General features: G+C 54.5%; 1 protein-coding gene and 1 long non-coding RNA gene across 3 annotated transcripts; one reads left to right on the top strand and one right to left on the bottom strand.

The window, feature by feature from the left end:
• Positions 1 to 4,477: 4,477 nt before the first annotated feature.
• LOC113977469 (zinc finger protein 212-like) lies at positions 4,478 to 20,585 on the bottom strand. Of its 2 annotated transcripts, none has more exons than XM_027703600.1 (9): positions 20,160 to 20,585; positions 19,580 to 19,709; positions 19,112 to 19,219; positions 15,428 to 15,508; positions 14,013 to 14,111; positions 13,061 to 13,177; positions 12,806 to 12,919; positions 9,925 to 11,459; positions 4,478 to 4,690 (listed from the first exon to the last, which is right to left on the bottom strand). In XM_027703600.1, the coding sequence occupies exons 1-8, from the start codon at positions 20,475 to 20,477 to the stop codon at positions 10,573 to 10,575; spliced, it is 1,854 nt and encodes a 617-aa protein (XP_027559401.1). In that variant the 5' UTR covers positions 20,478 to 20,585; the 3' UTR covers positions 4,478 to 4,690; positions 9,925 to 10,572. The 2 variants fall into 2 exon arrangements, with proteins under 2 accessions (XP_027559401.1, XP_027559403.1); XM_027703602.1 differs by having other exon boundaries at positions 13,061 to 13,174.
• Positions 6,559 to 7,053, top strand: LOC113977479. Its single transcript, XR_003537338.1, has 2 exons — positions 6,559 to 6,628; positions 6,826 to 7,053. It is a non-coding gene; the product is annotated as an uncharacterized LOC113977479 (long non-coding RNA).
• Positions 20,586 to 20,635: the final 50 nt, after the last annotated feature.

Raw genomic sequence — 20,635 nt, 5'->3', positions numbered from 1 at the left:
GCGGGATCGGCACCGGCACTGCCACCGCCTGCCGCCACCGGGAGCGGCTCCGCCACCGCGATCGGGATCGGCGCTGCCACCGCCTGCCGCCACCGGGATCGGGATCGGCATCGGCACCGCCACCGCCGACCAGCACCAGGATCTGCTCCACTGCTGGGATCGGGACTAGCTCTGCCACCGGGAGCGGCTCCGGGATCAGCTCCGGGATCGGCGCTGGTACTGGGATCAGCTCTGCCACCGGGATCGGCTCTGCCACCGGCACCGGTACTGCCACCGCCATTGCCTACAGCACCAGCATCAGCTCCGGCACTGGCACTGCCACCAGTCCTGGCATGGGCACCCACACCGGCACTGGCAGTGGCTCTGGCGCTGGCATCACCAGAGCCACCAGTACTGGCACTGGCACCAGCATCGACACGGGCACAGGCATCGGCACCAACGTCGGCAGGAGCATTGGTGGCACTGGCACAGGGTTAATATAGATTGAGGTTCAGGTGGGAACACTCAGAAATGAGTCTGGAGGCACTTTGGGGGGCTTGGATGGTTTATGACCCTTCTAAGACGTGACCAACGTAGTTGGGCCAGTTGTGCCCCATCAGAAGGGATGGAAACCTTCAGCCCCACCTGGGAATGTCCCCCCTGGCAGGGGAGTGTCACAGCTGAGCCAGCTGTGTGAGGGAGGACATGGGCAGGACAAAAACCATTATCCCACCAGGATCTGCTGCTTTTCAGCCTTTCCCCTTCTCTGGCTCAAAAGCAGCTCGTTTCTAAACAAAGGTGGGTTTGTGGTGGCCACGCTGGGCTGTCCTTATGTGGATCAGAGGTTTCACCATCACACATCCAAAAAATCTCCTCCTCCCCTTTGTCTGGGGGAAAACCTGGGCTCAGCAAAGAACCTGCTGCTTTCCTTTGAGTCCTTAACCTTGAACATTCCAGTCCCTCCCAGCTGCTCAGGGCTGTTCAGCTTTGGTGATCCCAGAGCCCAGGGTACGGAATCATGTCCCCAAATGCCACACCTACACTTCTTAAATCCCCCCTGGGATGAGGACTCCACCATAACCCTGGGCAGCCTGTGCCAGGACTGAACAGCTCTTTCCAGGAAGAAATTTTCCCAATATCCAACCTAAACATCCTTTGGGGCCAAGTGTATTCCCTCAGTCCCCTCCATAACTTAGGGAACTCCACCACAGCACCAGCTCTTTTCTCTCTGCTCACCCTCTCCCCGCTGCTTTTTCCACTTTCCAAGGGAATATCACCAACATGTCGCACACACATTAAGAATGTATCCATGGATTTTTCCCATAATTTCAGGAATCACCCCACAGGAAATACACGGGGTCAATATAAAAATAGAACCCAAAACTAGAGTTACTTCAGCAGTTACAGTCAATGGCAGAGCAGCAAAAACGGGGAAATAATGCCCAGAACTGGTTACTTCAAACATCAATTTACTGGGGGACAATCCCATTCCCAAGTCCTGGTTTTTCATCCCTGTAAACTCCCAGTGTTTCTCTCTTACCTCGGGTGCCCTCCAGCACGTGCTGTTTGATGCACCAGTTTTTTTAAATGCCACTTTGGGTACAGCCAACGCTGCTCTATCCCAACTCCTGCTCCCAGGAAGGGATAGATAGAGCAGGATAGGAATTATCCAGCCACTAATTAAAATCAGGTCCTAATCAATGATTATTAGGCTGGCACCAAGCAGATGCCTTTAGAACTCGAACTTGATCAAATTTAGGCAAAGTGCCTTATCCCAAATCTTCCCTGTAATCAACCCAGGACTGTAAACCACCACCTCTGGGCCGAGGGGGATTTTCAACAACCGAACGGGGAAAAAACCCTATCCCAGGAAATCATTTGGCACGTAGATGATACGAAAATGTGTTCTCCAGTGGCTGGTGAGCTTGGGTTTTTCCAGGAAGCTCTTGCCACACTCGATGCAGGTGTGGGGCCGGACTCCCGAGTGGATTTTGCGGTGCCGGAGCAGGTACGCGTGCCGGGCAAAGCTCTTCCCGCACTCGGCGCAGATGAACCACGGCACCTCGGATGTCTTGGGACGGGTCTGCCGCTGGAAAAGGAACTGTTTGAATTCCTCAAGTTGTCCTTCTGCAGGGAAGCTGCTGCCTCTCCCGTTTCCCGGGGGCTTTGCCTGGTTTGTTGAGCTCTGGTGGCTCTCCCAGGTTTCCCTCTTTTCCGAAAAGTGCCAGCGCAGGTTTTGGGATCCTCCCGAGGATGATCCATGGACTTGCGTGTTTTCTGCACTCTGCTGCTGGGATCTGATCGTGGCACCACCACAGCCTGGAACAAGAGCATTCCCAACGTTCCCTTTATCTCATTCCCTTTATCTCATTCCCTTTATCCATAAACCTCCCAAAGAACAACAATTCCCGATTTTTGCATCTGCACGAAACCCCTCAAATTTTGGGTAAAAGAAAGCAGGATTGGGCTGGAATCTGCCCCCCTCCAATCCTACCAGGTTCCAGGTGTTGCCAGTTAATTCCCAACGAGTCTCACACCTGTGCTAAGGCTGGCAGGAATCTTCCTTTCCTCCAAATCCTGCTCAGCCTTGACCTGCACTGCTTCTCCCACCGAGATTTCACTTTTGGGAACAGGATAGTCTGAACAAGCAACAGAAAGAACATGGAAATGATGGTTATTATTATTTTCCTCTGACTGTTTTCCTGCATAACTCACTGTCTAACCAGCATCTCTGTTATTCCAGGGAAAATCCAACCAGGAGGGAACAGCCAATGCAGTTGCTCCGGTGTCTAAAAGGGTGGTGGGATGAAGGTGATCAAGATTTGTGTTTTAATTTTTACAAAATATTCCAGAAATTACACCCCAAAGGTTGAAAATTAACTGTTGGAAAGTGGCAGGTCTCGGATTTGAGCCTTAACCCCAAATTCAGCCACCTGGTGCTGGATTTGGTGGTTCAGTCCTGTCTTTTAGCTCCTGATTTCAGCAGGTTCCTCTATGAATCCATGGAATTACCTGGATGCTGAGGAGCCAGGGAGGCCTCACAGCTTTGAATTTAAAATATCAGCGATTTCAAACATACAGTTGGGCATTTAAAATCAACAAGATTTCTTTATTTTCTGGGCATCACTCTTGTTATTTAACTATTTCTGCATCAAAACAGTTCAAATCCCTTCAGTGAATCCCAAACCCAAACATACATCAGGGTTTGGGGATGAGGAAATCACAGCTTCACTATAAATAATGAATCTTCAGGATTCATGATTCCTGAGTCACTGCAGCTCCTGTATCTAAACCTTTTCCACTCCTCTGTCCTTGTTTTTGCTGGCATGTGCATTCCCAGGGATCCTAAACCCATCCTTCAGCCTTTAAAAGGAAGACTGTGTGTGGATCTCACACAGATTCCCAAGTACCTAAAGATTAATTCTCTAAAAATCCAGGGATTTGAGGAGTGACAAGAGCCAGGCCTGACCCAGCACATGTCACCCTTTGGAGAGGGAAAACTGACCTTTTCCGAACACGGTTAAAGATCCATAATTCTCCTTTAGGATTGTCTTGCAAAATTCATTCTGCCAGTCCTCCAAAGTTGGCCTCTTAGCACCATTGGGACACTTCCCAGGGACCTAAAAATCAAAATGTTCAACGGTCAGTGCTGCTGGGGAGTCGTAAATCCCTAAAAACTCTCTTTTTCCAATGGTTTTTAAGAGGTGGTCACCACCCAACTGCTCCCAGCAGTGTCTGCCTGTGTGTAACCAGCACAATAATGAGGGACTTTATATTAAGAACCCTCTACTGTTATTTCAGAATGAGTGAAATGCCTTAAAAACGATGTGACTCAACCAAAACAATGATTTTTTCAAACAACTGGGTCAAAAATATCCAGGGTCAGCATCCATACCCAGCTCCCTCAGGGAATGTGGCTCTTCCTTAATAATTCAGTGTTTCAAATAAGCCCAGAGGCAGGGAGGAAAAGCTCCTCCCTAATAATAAAATCTTATTATTAGGGAATAATAATATTATTATTAATTAAGCCCTCTAAGGGATATTTCTCCAGGCTGCTTCCGAGGCTTTACACCCAAAACCTTCCTTTAATTTCATTTATTCCCAGTATCAACCCCACTCACCCTCTGGTGCTCGGGACTCCGGATTCGCTTCCGAGTTTTATTCCTCATCCCATCACAGCAGCCCTGGGGTGTCCCCACGAGCCAGTTCCCATCTTGCCCCAGGATGAATTTGTTGGGAACGGCCTCCTTCAGCAGCCGCCTCCTCCTGCGGATTTTCAGGGGGTCCCTCTCGAAGGAGCTCTCCTCGAAGTGAGCCGAGCACAGGCGCTCGTACTTGGAGGGGGTTCCCATGTCCCTGCCCATGTTCTGGATCCACTGCTTCAGGAGGGCTTCGTTTTGCAGGGGGAATCCATGGAAAGTCACGGAGCTGTTCTTGCGGGCGCCGCTCGTGGCGTTCCGGCAGTTCAGGGCCGCGCAATAAACCATGGCCACGGGAGCAGATCCCGAGAAAGCCACGCCAGGAGGGGGGGTCTGGAGAGTCCCTGATCAACTTTGGGATCGAACAGGCCTAAATTTGTCTGAAAAAGATGGTTTTGGCACAGAGGAAGAGCTGAGGCGACCCAGGGGAAAGGTGGTGCTGAATTTCCAGGGAACACGGAGCTCCCCACCAAAAGGAGCCAAGGCTTTCCCAGCTGCTCCAACTCAACAATCTGAAAGGTAAAAAGCTTCAAAATCAGCTTAATGCCCCAGGAATACACAGATTTACATTTAAATAACCCCTGTGATGTGCACACAGACATGTGCTTCCTTAATTTGTGTATCCAGGGGGGATCCTCCCATGCTCCAAAGATTATCCACAACTCAGCAAAGGGCTGAGAGACAAGCAATTCCCAAAGAAATGAAGGTTTGCAAAGGGCTGAGAGACAAGTAATTCTCAAAAAAATGAAGGTTTGCAAAGGGCTGAGAGACAAGCAACTCCCAAAAAAATGAAGGTTTGGAGTGTGCCAAGGGCTCCCCTATCGTGTCAGAGATGTTTGAACAGGAGCATTGAAACAGGGAGAAAACCATCCAGGGATCTTGTTGGATCCTGCTCTGAAGAGGAGGGGAGATCCCAAGGTTCGTAGATCAGAAAGGAACAAGGATCAGAGTGTCCAAAAAAAGCTCACAGAGTTTGATCATTAACTTATGCACTCAGAATGGGAATTGGTATTTTTGCCCTTATTTTCTGGTAGTGAGAGAAATAAAAGAGTAGAAGAAAAGTGGAAAGAGAGAGATCCACAACTGGATCAACCTTTAGTCTGACACTGACTTTGTGTTTATCTCCATGCACCAGAGCAGGGAAGTGGCCCCAGAAAGGTGCTCCCCACCTCCGTGTGCCCCCTTTCTCCAGCCACATTCTGTCCCCATGTGCTTCCTATCAGAGTTTGGAACACAGCAGCACATCAACTCCTTGGTGCCCAGGTGTCAGCGGGTCCTCAGCACAGGAAGGGCATGGACATGTTGGAGAGAGTCCAGAGAAGACCACAGAGATGAGGAGAGGGATGTGGCCCCTCTGCTCTGGAGCCAGGCTGGGAGAGCTGGGGGGGTTCCCCTGGAGAAGAGAAGGCTCCAGGGAGAGCTGAGAGCCCCTTGCAGGGCCTGAAGGGGCTCCAGGAGAGCTGGAGAGGGACTGGGGACAAGGCATGGAGGGACAGGACATGGGGGAATGGCTTCCCACTGCCAGAGGGCAGGTTTAGATGGGATATTGGGAAGGAATTCTTGCCTGTGAGGCTGAGGAGGGACTGGAATGGATTTTCCAGAGAAGCTGTGGCTGCCCCTGGATCCCTGGAAGTGTCCCTGGCCAGGTTGGATGGGGCTTGGAGCAACCTGGGCCAGTGGAAGGTGTCCCTGCCCATGGCAGGGGGTGAGGCAGGATGATCTTTCAGGTCCCTTTCAAGCCAAGCCACTCCAATCCAGCCCCGCTTCCACCCCCTGCACCCCCGGCAGCGTCTGTGCCTCTGCCCCCGTCCCACAGCTGTGGGGGGACGCGGGTCCCGGCGCTCCCCTCCCGGTGCCGCGGGGCCAGGAGCCTTGGGGAGGCGCCCACGCACCCCCAGGGCTGTAGAGGGGGAGGCAGGACAGGGCCCCGAGCGCCGCAGGACCCTCGTTCACCCCCCGCTCGCCCCGCGCCGCCATCACCGCCTTCTTCCTCCTCCTCCTCAGCCGCGCCAAGCCGCGGCAACCAATCAGCGGCGGCGCCAGGCGGCAATAGCCAATCGGGAGCCAGCTCTTGCCGTTTCCCCCCATGCCATTGGCCCGCCCCCCTCCCGGCTCCGCCCTCCCGCGGCCTACGGGAGAAGGGGAGGGGCAGAGGTGCGCATTCCCATTGGCTAGCGCGCGGGGCAGCGGGGGCGCTGATTGGACCAGAAGGGGAGGGGGGCGGGGATTTGGAGCGGCGTCCTCTCGTTGTCGTGGCAACGGCGCGGCGGGACCGCGCAGGGCCCCGAAGCACCGGGACCCGTCCCTGAGCCGCGGGGCCGCTCCCGAGGCGGAGGCACATCCCGCGATCCCCAGCATCGCCGGGGGCGTGATGGGGTCCGACCCCCGGGACCCCTCCCCGAGCACCGGCGGCGGGACGGGGGATGCGCCGTCCCCAACCCCGGCCCGGGGTGAGAGCCCCCCCCCGCCTGGAGCGCAGGCGAACCCCCGCCTCTTCCCAAACATACCCTGAAACCCGGGATCTGGGGAGTGGCAGCCGCCTCAGAGTTCCTCCTCCGGCTTCAGCCTCGCCCTTCCCTTCCCCTCCCGCCGTGGAACCACTCGTGGCATTCAACAATTTTAATTAAACCCCCCCTTAAATTTCCAGCCAACAACAAAAAAAACCCCCCCATCCTGGCAAAACTTAAGCAGAAACAAGCACGTAAAAAAAGGCCCTTTAAGGAAGTTTCCCTAAAGGAAAAGGGAAGGAGCCCTGGCCGTAAAGGGGCTCTGCCCCGACTCAGCCGCTGCTGCTCCTCTATTATTCACTGCCAAGGTGACAAATCCAGACTCTTATTATTCAAAGGAATAAATCGTGTCCTTGCAAAAGACTCAATCCCCTAAGAGACCCTGAACAGGAGCAAAACCAGCCTCAGAAGGAAGATGTTTAAGGAGCAGCTGTCAAATCCCGCTCCGAAGAGGAGGGGAGCTCCCAGGGTGTGCAGATACCCGGGGTTCCAAAAGCAACGACAAACGCCAGAGGGTCCCAAAAGAGCTCACGAGGTTTGATTAGTAAATCACACACTGAGTAAGAAATTGGGATGAGTTACTCCCGTATCTTTTAGTAGTAAGAGAAACAAAAGAGTAAAAGAAAGGAGGGGAGAGGGAGAGGTCAGGGAAGATCACCAGTCCCGGTTCCACCGTCGATCCCGGTGTCCAAGGTGTCCAGGGTCCCGGCGGTGCCACCTGGGCGCTGCGGGGACACCTTTTCATGGGGAAGTTTTCCCCGCCCCAGGATCAGGTTTCCCACTTCCCATGCAAATCAGGCAGCGTGCGCGATCCCTCCTCCCGGACCTTTCTGGAAAAGGGTCGCAGGGGCTTCGGTGGTCCCGATCCCCCTGTGCCGAGCTCCCCGATGGCTCCTACCCCGCCCTTGTGCGGGGTTTGTTGAGTCTCCGGGCCCGGAGGAGGAGGTTGGCCTCGGGAACAGCGCTGCCCTATCTCCCGTGCCCCCCTTCCCAGCCACATCCTGTTCTATCCTGCTCCTTATCAGTGTTTGGGACTCAGCAGCGCCTTAACTCCTTGGAGCCCAGGCTGCTACAGCTGCACAGATTAGAGAACTAATCGTGTTCCCTGAAGAACGGGGTGGAAACTTGGTGATCCCGAAAACCGGGGAAAGATGATGATTCTCCCTGAATCTCCTGGAGCTCGGGGTGGAGAACACGAAAACCGATCCCGTTCGATCCGATCCTGGCGGTTCATTTGCAAGAGCATCCTGGGCACTGCCGAGGAGAACAATCAAGAGCCCGGGAACTGCCGGCCTTTCCATAACAAAGGGCACAATGAGGGACATTCTGGGACACAGCAGGAGCTGATCATCCCAGATTGTCATCTTAGACTGTGAGGGGATAAAAGCCTGGGGCGGGGTGTCCTTTGTTTGGGGTCCCTCCCCGGAGGCACCAGCTCCGGCTGTCACTCTGTTGTTGCATCATGATTAAGTTATTTTAAGGAATTATTTTAAGTTATTATATATATAAATATATATATATATAAGTTATTATATAAATAAATATTATTATATTTAAGTTATTTTAAGGATCCAGGTGTCCCGGATCCGCTCCGCTATGGAAAACCTGCTTGGACTGTGTGAGAGGGGTGTGGAGTCAAGCAGGATCCATGGACTCCCCGGAGCTTGTCCCAGCTCAGCTGGTGGGAATGTGACTTCCAGAGTGGCTCCTGGATGATCAGACAGGGAAGGTTCCTTAACAGCCACAAGCCAGGAGAGACTGAAATCCAGCAAGTGGAGTCTTATCCATGGCCTGGGCATTCAGATTCCAGTTGGTTCTCGTCAACAATTAACAAAATTTCTAATAGACATGGAAGCACAACATCCAATATTAACAGTGGGATGTAGGACCTGGAGGGCAAAGAGTTAAAAGCCCTGGAGCAAATGCTCCAAGTGCCAAACTGCTCAGAGGTTAATTTATGGGCGAGAATCGGCCAACCTTAAACCTAAAAGAATTCCAGAGGCTACAATGCACTGACTCCCTGCAGCACCTGCACTCCCTGATTCAAGAACCATCCACGTAGCACAATAGCAAATTCCTGCTGTGGCAGGAAGGGAATTTCTGGAGTTCCAGATGATTTGGCCCCACTTGGAGCTGCAGGTCCCAGAGTTAATGTGCTGCTGTGTCCCAAACGAGGCTAACAAGGGACAAACTGGAACAGGGTGTGGCTGCAGAGGGGGACCCTCTGATATTTTTGGCCTCTCTGACATTTCTTCAGCATCATCTCTGCCTTTTTTTCCCAACTTTGGGGTTTTTTTCCCCTCTTCTCCCTGTAACCATTTCTGCAGCTGCTCAGCTTTCACAGACAGCAATAAATCAGGTTTTCCTCCCTTCTATTTCCTCTCTCAGCTCTTGTTTCTCTCTGCTGTGCTTTCTCCTGTCTAAATTCTCCAACAATTCTCTTTCCCCGTGCTCTGCTGCAGCAAGTGAGAGTCACAAGCTGGTCATTTTTCAGGCCTAAGTTTATCAGCTTGGATTCTGTGGAAGGCCAGGAGATAAGGGGCCAGCGTGTGTGTCTCAAACACCGATAGCCCGGAGCCAGCCAAGGACTGGGGTGTGAGAACACCCTGTGCACGGAGGGACGGGATGTGCCTGGAAAAGGGGGGCACATGGAGATGGGGCAGCACTTCTCTGGGATAAACACCCTTATTCTGGCTCCTGGAGATAACATGCAACAGCGCAGGCACAGGAGTGGGGTCAAGGAGCAGGCACAGAGTGTCAACCAAAGGTGGATCAGTTTGGGTGGGATCAAAACCCTCAAAGCCTCCATGACCTATTTCCAGGAGGATCCGGGGAAATGGACTGTGCAGGCTCACTCATTTCCATGAGAAGTGGGAAAACAAGCCCCAGGGTGGGGAAAACTTGGCTATTAGAAAGGATGACACAGGGTTTGGGGGCACCCCCAGGATCCTGGACATGGTGTCAGGCAGATCGATGCTGGAGCCAGGACTGGTGATCTCCTTCCCTCTCCTCTCTGATCTCCCTCTCCCTCTTTTCTTTTCCTCTATTAGGAGGTAAGGGGAAAAATACCAATTCCCATGCTGAGCATGGGATTTGCTAATAAAACTTTGCAAGTTTTTTTGGATCCCCCTGACACCTGTCATTCCTTTTAACCATGGGCATCTTGGGAGCTCCCTTCTGCTTTGGAGTGGGATGTGCCAGACCCAAAGGAAGAGGCTGGAGGAGCAATGCTGCCCTACCTCCACGTGGCCCTCTCCAGCAGATCCTATTCCACTTGTTATGGGTGTCTGGGACACAGCAGCACGTTAACTCCTCGTTTCCCAGGTTTCTGCAGCACCTCCACGTTCTGCTTTCACGGGATTCGGAAAAATCGAACAAACACAGAAGACAATGTGGGAAAATAAATGCAACACAACTTTTAAGGCTGTGCAAAATTCAAACCACGTTCCAGGCTCCCCAGTGGTTTTGCAAATCCTGGTAAGGATCCCACCCTTCAGGAATCCTATCCCGGGGTTCAGCAACAGAGAGACCCAGGAGCTCCGGGATTTATCAGCAGGAATTAGCTGCCTCCCAGGCTCTGTGCCCTTCTGACTACTCCCAGCAGCTGTGGGATAACATTTCAGATATTTTCTCTCTGTTAGATAGCTCTTCTTTGTAACACACATCCCAAATTGTTCCGTGTCCACGTGGTTTCTCTCCCACGCGGATTCACAGCCAGCAGCACCTCTGAGCTCCCACACCTCCCCAGACCTACAGGCACTGGTGGAAAATAACCCCCAGCCACCTCCCTTGGCTCGGGAGGGCAGTTCCACAGCCTCCTCCTCCCACCACGGTCCGGGGCAGAGCTGGGGGTCCTGCCCTGCCCCGAGGGGGCTGGGAGGGGTGTTTTATATGGAATGCATCACAGAGCCCCTGATGTCCGTGCAGGGCCAGCCGGCCAGCGGCAGGTGTGCCTCCTGCACGTGGCTTTCCTGATGCTTCACCAGGCTCCTCCTGAGCACAAACCTTTTCCTGCAGAGAGGACACTGGAAAAGCCCCTCCCCCGTGTGCCTCCGCTGGTGGTTGAGGAGGTAATCCTTCCTCCTGTAGGTTTTGTCACACTCGGAGCACTTGTAGGGCCTCTCTCCCGTGTGGGTTGTCTGGTGCCTGACGAGCCACGAGTGGCAAACGAAGCTCTTCCCGCAGTCGCTGCAAATGTAGGACTTGCCCCGGCCCTGGCCCTGCTGCTGGTGGGCAGGGCTGCCCCGGGCTGGGGGGGGATCCCAGCAGGCTCCAGAGGTGTCCATGGGGAAGTTCTCCTCGTTTTCAGCAGGTTCCTCCCCGCCCAGGTCCTGGTCCCAGAGCCTGACTGTGCCCGCGGGGGTCTGTCCGCACTCGGAGCGGGCAGGGGCAGCTCCCGGCCCCGTCCCCTTCTCTCCCAGCTGGGGGTGCAGCAGAGGGAACACCCTCTCACACGTGGGGCCTGGGAACATCTCCCCTTGTCCCTGTGGAGCCTGGGGCTGGTCCTGCTGCGGGGAGTTTCTCTCACACTTGGACACACAGGGCCTCTTTTCCTGAGCACTGAAGAAATCCAAGTGCTCACCAAACCCTCGGTCGTACCCATTCCCGTTCCCAGTGCTGTTTGTTTCCATCATTTCTGGATTCCACTGGCTGTCCCATGTCATTCCGGGGCTGGGATCCTTGGGAAACCTCTCTCCTGGCCTTCCTGGTGCCTCTGAGTCACAGGTGGTGCTCTCAAAGCAATCTGCTGGAGGGTCCCTCTTCATGTTTTCACCTGAAACACAGAGATTTCAGGGTCTTTTAACTCAGGAATCCCCTTGGGAATGTCCCTCCCAGCCCACAGCCACATCATTAATACTGAGTGGGGGAACAAGTACCAGCGTCCACTGAAACAAAACCTCCAGGAAAACAGAAAGACTTTTTTCCAATTATATTTTTTAAAATCTACATTAAAAAATCACTGCTGCAATGTCTTAGATTCACCTTCTCACTTGGATGTCTGAAGTGGGAGGTCTGAGCTCCCTGGCTGAGGGGACAGTCGCACCTTGGTACTCCCTATTCCAGTGCTAAATCACCCTCTGGGTGAAGAACCTTTCCCTAATATCCAACCTAAACCTCCCCCATTGAGCTTATCAGAAATACTGTCTGACCCCAGGAAATGTTTTTTAATGAACAGCCTTGGAAACTCACTTTTCTTGCCTGAACAACAACCCTCAGCTGCTCCTGCTGCTCCAGCCCCTTCCCCAGCTCCATTCCCTTCCCTGGACACACTCCAGCCCCTCAGAGTCCTGTACTGGAAACCCCAGAACTGGAGGTGCCTCAGCAGTGCCAGCACAGGGACAGATCCTGCCCTGTGTCACCCCATGGCTGGTACAAACCAGGGGCCGTTGGCCTCCTGCCCCCCTGGGCACACCTGGCTCATGTCCAGCCTCTGTCACCAGCACCCCCAGATCATTTCCCAGCTTTCCAGCCCCTCTGCCCAGTCTGGAGTGTTCCATGGGGTTGCTGAGACCCAAGTGCAGGACCCAGACTTGGCCTTGTTGACCCTCACCCCGTTGGCCTCAGCCCATCAATCCCATGGATCCAGCCTGTCCAGATCCCTCTGCAGAGCCTTCCTGCCCTCCAGTAGATCCACATCCCACCCAACCTGGTGTCCTCTGCAAACTGCCTGAGGGTGGCCTCAATTCCCTTGTCCAGATGGTTGATAAAGACATCAAACAGAGCTGGCCCCAGTACTGAGTCCTGGGGACACCACTGGGGACTGGCCACCAGCTGATGTCACTCCCTTCCCCACCAGGCTCTGGGCCCAGCCCTCAGCCAGGTTTTTATCCAGGTAAAAGCAGCACAAACTTGATCTGTGCTGCCTGAGCACAGCTCTGGGCTTGCCTGAACACAAGTCCAAACCAGCACCTCAGCAGCTTTAGGCCAGCTCGAGGAGGAAGGAGCCTCTTCAGCTGACAGAACTCGACATTTCTGTGCCCAAATATTAACCAGCAGACTGAGGTTTGTCCCGGTTTTTTGTTGCTTACACCACAGGGCTGTGACATCTAACACAGCATTAAAAAATACTCTAAACTAGATTTACTGTCCCTGAAATCCCAGCTGAAATCCATCACTGACCTGCACTTGGATGTGCAGAGATTTCCTCCTTCTCCAAGTGCTGCTGTTCAGGGCAGCGTGGCTCCTCCTCTTGTTTAATCCACGATGAAACACCCGTTGCATAAGTCTGAAATCCTGTTCGTTGGGGAGAATTTGCACAACTGAGAAACCCCAGGGAAAGCAACGGAAGATTTGGGAATTCACAACAACGGGAAGACACAACATGAGGAGGGATAAATCCTGCAGTGGGAGTTTTTGCCATGGAATCCTCCTCACCTGTGTCGGGGTGCCTTGGAATGTCCTCACCCTCGGCGCCTGGCAGCTCCCTGGCATCCACCTCGTTGCCCTTCCTGGTCTGACTGGATGCCTCAGGATCACAAAACGTTTGCTCTGCTGAAGGAGAAAATCCAGGAGAAGTGTGTTGTACCTCCATAAACTCAGGATTTCACAAGGCTGAAACCTGCTCTGGGTTTGGGCTTGGTTTTCCCCCAGGCCAAGCTCCCATAAGCCCAGTTTCTTAAGGAAACCTGATGGAAAAGTCTGAAAATCCATACAATTCAAGTGGAGCCAAACAGGCAGCGTTGATACCCTTTGTGAAGAGTGAGGAAAATCTGCAAAGCAGGGCAGTTTATTTGTAAAACAAAGAGGTTCCAAGCGAGAGGGCCAAGAACAGTGCCCTGGGCTGGGTGGCCTCCCCGAGGGGTCCATGGGCTCGCTCCTGTAACCAGGAAAACCCCAGAAGGGAAGGGAGGAGGGAAAAGGCACCTGAAGGCTCTGGATCTGCAGGAAAGGAGGCACTGCCAGAGGAGTGGAGCTGCAGCTGTTCCAATTCCCCCAGAGCCAGAACAGCCAGATCCTGCCTCCACGCTCCAACCACAGGCTGGAACACTGACTTTGCCTCCTCCAAGTTAACCCATTGTCCCCAAAAAATGACTGATTTGCACTAAATATTTAACCAGTTTAGATTTATCAACTTGAGGGAAGCAAAGTAAGGAATTTAGGGGAGAGTAAAACATCTCCTGCTTGGATAAAAACCAGCCAAACTCCAAAAGTGCCAGGAGAAGGGAAAGAGGCAACAGCAGCCCTCACCTGTCAGGGCTGCTGGCAAGTCTGCTCAACACTTCTAAAAGATCTGGAATACAAGAAAAGAGGTGGGGAAGAAAACCCCACATAACTTGGAATTTAATCCCTCTGGTTCATTTTCTCTCCCAGGTATGCAGTTACTCACCTGGGCAGGGCTCTCCAGGAGCTTCTCCAGCCTCCTCCTCCTCCTCCTGAACTGCAGTGCACAACTCCTCCTCTTGCTTAATCTGGATTATGCTGTCTTCTGTCAATGGGAACCACTGTTATTTTAATTCCACACTTAATTAATCCCAATTCTCGGCCCATCCCAGGCAGAGCTGCTCTGTTCTAGCTCACATTCCAGAGAACACCTCACTCCAGTTCCAGTTCCCGTTGACCAAGGTCTCTTGAACAGACCTAAAATGTTGGCTACAAAACCCTCAGCAGATATTTCAGCCTCAGAAACACACATAAAACTGTCATGCAAGTGAAAACATGTTCTCCACGGCCCCGGGAGAGGACAGAGCCACTGCAATTCTTGTTCTTAAGTTTTGTTTCTCTCTTGGCACCGCTGGAGTTCTGTCATTTCCTTTTCAGTCCCTCTCAGTGAAACAAATCACAGAAACACTGGTGAGAAGAGCATTCTTAGAGAATAAGTAATGAAATTTATGGAAAAGAGAAAACCAAAGTCTGTAGAATCCCAGAATGGTTTGTGTTGGAAGGGACCTTAAAGCTCATCTCATTCCACTCCTTGCCATGGGCAAGGACACCTCCCACTATCCCAGGTTGCTCCAAGCCCCGTCCAGCCTGACCTTGGACACTTCCATAACCTGATCAATGAGTTGGGGGAACACTTCACATGTGTTTAAAACCAACTACATTGTGCATGTTTGTGCACAATGGAATGAAAAATCCTCTTGCCAGCCAGACTTCAGACTGGAAAATCAAAATCTATCCTGCTTTGCCTGGTGATGCAGACCCGGCCCAGGCCCAATCCAAGGGGACAGAGGGAGTGCAGCTCAGCAACCAGGAGAGGGAAAAGAAGGGAATGATGGAGCGTCCTGGGAAGGCTGGGGGATGCCTGACAGCTACGTTTGGAAGATCACACTCAGCACAGCGAGCACCTTGGAGACAGGCTGGCCATTGAATCATGGAATTGTTGAAGTTGGAAAAGGCCTTGGAGATTATCAAGTCCAACCACTCCCCCAGAACTGCCAAGGCCACCCCTGGCCCATGTCCCCAAGTGCCACATCCACAGGGCTTTGAAATCCCTCCAGGGATGGGGAGGGCAGCCTGTGCCAGGGCTGGGCAGCTCCTCTCCAGGAAGAAATTGTCCCAGTATCCAACCTGACCCTCCCCTGGCACAGCCTGAGGCCGTTCCCTCTCCTCCTGTCCCTTGTTCCCTGGGAGCAGAGCCCGACCCCCCCCCGGCTCCCCCCTCCTGTCAGGGAGTTGTGGAGAGCTCCAGGTGCCCCCTGAGCCTCCTTTTCTCCAGGCTAAAAATCCCACCCAAACCGCGGACATCCCCCAAACCCGGCGGGTGCCCCACGTCTCCCCCTCGCCCGCCCCGTCCCCACTCACCGCCGCCGTTCTCCGCGGGATCCCCACTCCGCTCCCCGCCGTCCGCCGGGGCCTGGGCGCTGTGTCCGGCACCGTCCGGGCCTGCGGAGGGGGGGGGGCGGGTGAGGGGCGGGCTGGGTAGGGGCACCGCGGGGCCCCCTCCCTCTGTCCCCCCCACACCCCTCTCTCCCCGCTCCCCCCGGGCCGTCCTTACCGCGCCCCGGCCGCACATGCCGGTGCCCGCGGAGCACGGCCCGGCGCAGCGCCCGCCACTGCCGCTCGCCCAGCTGCACCCACACCTTCTCCTCGGGCACCCGCGGGGCCCGCGGCCGCGCCGCCCCGCGCCCCCCGGAGCCCCCGGGCCCTCCGGGCTGCAGCCGCTGCTCCAGCGCCCGCAGCCGCCCGCCCAGGGCCAGCGCGGCCCGGAGCTGCCGCTCCGCCCGCGCCAGGCGGGCCTCCAGCCGCAGCAGCCGCGCCGCCACGGCGCGCCCCGACCGCGGGCCGGCCATGGTCGGCTGCGACCGGCGACAACGGGCACCGAAAGCGGGCGCTGGGAACCGGCACCGGGCACCGGCACCGGGAACCGGGCACCGGCACCGGGAACCGCAGCGCCCCCTGCCGGCCCGCCCCGCCCCGCGGCGCCCCCCGGCGGGAGGGCGAGGGGTCGGGAGGCGCCGGGAAGGAGCGGGAATGGGAGGGATCGGGGTCCCATCAGGGCTGTGAGGGATCGGGGTTCTCTCAGAACTGTGAGAGATTTGGGTCCACTAAGAACTGACAGGGAGTGAGGTCCACTCAGGGCTGTGAGGGACCTGGGATCCTCTCAGAGCCATGAGGGATCTGGAATCCTCTCAGAACTGTGAGAGATTTGGGTCCACTAAGAACTACCAGGGATCGAGGTCCACTCAGAGCCATGCAGGACCTGGGATCCTCTAAGAGCCGTGAGGGATCGGGGTCCTCTCAGAACCGTGAGGGATCGGGGTCCTCTGAGAGCCGTAAGGGATCGGGAGTCCACACAGAGCCATGAGAGATCAGGGTCCCTTCAGAGCCATGAGGGACCTGGGGTCCTCTCAGAACTGTGAGGGATCGGGGTCCTCTCAGAGCCGTGAGGGATCGGGTTCCTCTGAGAGCTGTAAGGGATTGGGAGTCCACTCAGAGCCATGAGAGACCTGGAATCCTCTCAGAACTGCGAGGGATTTGGGTCCACTCAGAGCTGTGCGGGATCAGGAGTCTCCTCAGAACCATGAGGGACACAGGATATTCTTAAAACTGTGAAGGAATGGGGTCCACTCAGAGCAGTGCGAGATATAAGTTCCCTCACAGCCATGAGGGATCAGGGATCCTCAAAACTGTGAGGGATTGGGGCCCACTCAGAGCTGTGAGGGGCTTGGGGATCCCCTCAGAGCCGACCTGGCTTTCCCAGAGTGCCCTGAGGGATAAATTCCCCACAGAGCTGTGACAGCACAGGTTCCTCCAGCAATGAGGGATCAGGGTCCTCTCAGGGCTGTGAGGAAACAGGATCCCCTCAGAGCCATGAGGGTGCGGGATTCCCTCAAGCCATGGGAACACAGGGTCCTCTATAATCATGGGGAATCGGGATCCCCTCAGAGGTGTGAGGGTTTGGGCTCCCCTCAGAGCTGTGGGGACTTGGAATCTCCTCAGCCCTGCTCCTGCTCCATCAGTTTGCCAAGGAGGAGGGATTTAAAAGCCGTGTGGATGTAGCACCTGGGGACATGGGTCAGTGGTGGCCTTGGCAGTGCTGGGGGAACAGTTGGATTTGATGGTCTCCGAGGCCTTTTCAAACCGCAACAAATCCCCGATTCTGTGATTCCTGTCAGCATCACTCTACCCGTGCACAGGGACCATTTCTCCTCTTCCTCTCACATTTCTGTGCCACTTCACATTTTGTCTTGAAATCAGGGTTCAATTTTGCAATTCAAACAACACAAATCTCAAAATAGCTCTGAGATTTGGTATAAATACACGTATTTGTCTCTGAAATTCAGGAGAGATGGGCTGGAATACGGAAATGGTGACTCACTGTGCGTCATCTGGGGTATCAAAGGCAGCTTCAAGGAGGGATGAAACACAAAATACAGAAACAGCCCAGAAAAGGCACCTCTGGTTGTTTGTAGAACAACCCAGGAGAGCTGCCGGAGTGATCCCAACTAGATTCAGGATGTTCTGGTCACAAGGGAATTGCAAGAGTCCCTCCACTGCTTTATGCAGCTGCAACTTTGCATCTTTATCCCAGAATATGTCCCGCTCTTGTAGAATTCCAGAATGGTTTGGGTAGGAAGGGATCTTAAAGCTCATCCAGTTCCATGGGCAGCGATACATTCTACCAGACCAGGTTGCTCCAACCTGGCCTTGGACACTTCCAGGGATCCAGGGGCACCCACAGCTGCTCTGGGCAACCTGTGCCAGGGCCTCCCCACCCTCACAGCCAACAATTCCTTCCCAATATCCCATCTAACCCTGCCCTCTGGCAGCATAAAGCCTTTGCCTCTACGTCACCCTGCAATTTAGGGACTAAGAACATAACAAAAATTAAGCCATAAAATGAACCAAGTCCTAACTGGAACAAAAACCACGGAGTGTAATTTCCCTTTTTCCTGTACTAAAGCAGCAAATCAGCCAAAATTTTAGGGATAGTTCAAACTCATTTGTTCCTGAGTAAGGCCTGACAAAGGGGATTGCGACTGGAAGTTGGTTTCCATATCCAACAGGTAAATCCACAAGGAAATGAAACGCAGAAAGAACAGCTCCATTGTGAGATGCTGCCGGGACAGCATCAAGTCAGAAGGTTGGACCTCTCTGTGATATTTTGGTGCAAGATGAACTGTTAATTCCTGACTGACTTAACTCGAGAAGGAAAAACTCCACTCAAATCATCTGCCTGTCTGCAGAACCCGGGGATTCCTGGATAACAACACGCTAAAAACGCTCTTCACAACTGAGTATTTTGGCTGACAACCCAAATTTTACACTGGAACCAGCAAGGATAAGCTTTTCACTGGGAAGCAGAGCTCAGGGTGACCTAAATAATCACGAGGTCATTATTATTTAGGTGTTTTCATGTGTTAATTCTGTTTATTTTCAAACAAAACAGAAATTAAACTTTTTTTTCTTCCTGGACTTAACCCATCACAACTAAACCACTGACAACATTTTGCTGGCAGCAGGATCGACGTGATCTGGGTGAGAATTGTATTGTGAGCTTATTTGTCCCACTTGTCTGAAGGCTCATTCCTGGATTCCTCCAGCTCCTGCTGTGCTCTGCTCAGCAGGCACAGCCCTGTGCTGTGTCCCCCTCTCTGTCTCCCCTTCTCCAGGCTGCATTCCGTCTCTCCCACTATGGAAGCTCTCCCCCTCTCCGCTCTGGACCAGATCCCTGACAGCCACATTCCTTTCCAACCTGGCCTTGGACACTTCCAGGGATCCAGGGGCAGCCACAGCTTCTCTGGGCAACCTGTGCCAGGGCCTCCCCACCCTCACAGCCAACAATTCCTTCCCGATCTCTAATCCTAAAAATCAAACCTGCTACATTTTCTCTCACCCTCTGTTAGTCCCCCTGAACCCGCTTCTCCTGGGATCTGAGAAGTTCCTTCCGAGCAAAGCAGGACCATCCCTTGTGACGGCCTCTGCCTGGTGACAGCACCACACAACCCTCATACCCCGGGATTGAAGCTTTAACTCATCTCTTGCCTGTATCTGGATCTTCTGGGATGTCTCTGGAAGCCACCTCGTCCTCACTGCAGGGCACTTCCCCTCCCTGGAGCCGGGACAGGAGGGCAGGTTCAGACATGGCCTCGTCTGCCAAGGAACAGAGACAGGAATGTTTCCGTGCTGCATCCACAGGGAGGAACACACTCCTGGAACCAGATCCGTTGGCTACAACACCCGGGTTGGCAGCACGAAGAGCCCTTTGTGTGGCTCACCGGGAGACAGCAGCTTCCATGCTGGCAGCCAACCCTATTCCAACCGGGAAGGACCCCGTGGGCTGAGGGAAGGGCCCTGTGCTGGCACTGGGCACGCAGGTGACCGATGGGACAGGGTGTGACACACACCGGCCTCTCTGTGTTCCCACAGATTTGATTCCCAGGTGTGGGAAAGACTCCCCAAACCCAAGCCAGTCCGGAAGCGCCGATAACTGACCGGAGCAGTGACACTCACCCGGCAGGACCAGGGCTTGGCTCTTCCCTGCCAGCACCTTCCTGCACAGCTCCCTCTGCCACTCCTCCAGGTTCTCCCACTCCTGAGCAGAAAAGCCAGTGGCGTCGTTTTCCAACACCAGGGTCGGGGCCTGCAATCCCAAAAGCCACGTGCTCAGTACTGAGCCTGGAACACCGAGAATCCTCCTTCCTATTCATCCCATCTACCAGGCATCAGGGAAAGAAAATTCCTGCCTTGAGGCATCCTCCAGCCACAGAGAGTAACGGCTCTTTGCTAATCCTTGGGGGCTCAATTGGGAATTCCACAATATTCTCACTTGCCCCTGTGTGGAGCCTGGTCCTACTGGGAATCTCAGAGTTGGGAAGAACCTCCCGTTTTTGGCGAAAACATGCCAACCCCCCCTTTTGTAGGGAAAACCGGCCCAATACAACAATATACAGGAGTGATCGCTCCCTGCTTGGTGCCTCTGCATCCCGGCAGGATCCGTGGAATGACTTCCACGGGGGGAAGGCTGCCAGGCAGAGCTGAGGAGCAGAGCAGGGCGTTTGTCCCCCAGACCCCTTAGAGACCCTTCTCTTACCTTGGGGACCTCCCCGCCCGGGGGCAGCCGCAGCACCCAGAAGTTCCTGTTCTTCAGCAGGTTCTCCATGTTCTCCAGGCGCCGCTGGAGCTGCCCGTACTCCTGGACGAGGTTGCCCAGCGCCGTCCACTTGCTCTCCAGCTGGTTCCCCAACTCTCCCATCACTTTCTCGTGTTCCAGGTGCTTCTTCTCGGCGTTCCCGGCGCGGTGCTCCAGGCTGAGCAGGCGGGACGCGTGTGCGGCCACGCTCCGCTCCAGCGCCTGCACGGCCCCCACCACGGTCCACAGCGAGATGCTGCCGCCGTCCATCAGCTCCATCCCCGCCCCGGCACGGACGGACGGACGGAGCCCCGGGAGAGGCTGCGCCACCGGAGCTGGGGGAAGGAGGGAGCGGCTCGGCCGCCGCACACCGGGGCCGCTCCGACCCGGCCCTCCCGCACCGGACCCGGGCCCTGCCCTTCCCCGCCGGGTGCTCC

This window comes from Neopelma chrysocephalum, unplaced genomic scaffold (genome assembly GCF_003984885.1).
Source record: "Neopelma chrysocephalum unplaced genomic scaffold, ASM398488v2 Primary Assembly neopelma1_243, whole genome shotgun sequence".
NCBI classification, from domain to species: domain Eukaryota; kingdom Metazoa; phylum Chordata; class Aves; order Passeriformes; family Pipridae; genus Neopelma; species Neopelma chrysocephalum.
Note: the sequence above shows the minus strand (reverse complement) of the source record. Positions and strands in the feature narration are given on the sequence as shown.

What these genes read in the sequence shown, in the direction of transcription:
- LOC113977469 (XM_027703600.1), bottom strand. Translation starts at nt 20,477, where the DNA reads ATGGAGCTGATGGACGGCGGCAGCATCTCGCTGTGGACCGTGGTGGGG. An exon ending in CGGGCGGGGAGGTCCCCAAG is followed by an intron (nt 19,710 to 20,159) that starts GTAAGAGAAGGG and finishes TTGGGATTGCAG; the next exon opens with GCCCCGACCCTGGTGTTGGA. An exon ending in TCCTGGAGAGCCCTGCCCAG is followed by an intron (nt 13,178 to 14,012) that starts GTGAGTAACTGC and finishes TTTCTCCTTCAG; the next exon opens with CAGAGCAAACGTTTTGTGAT.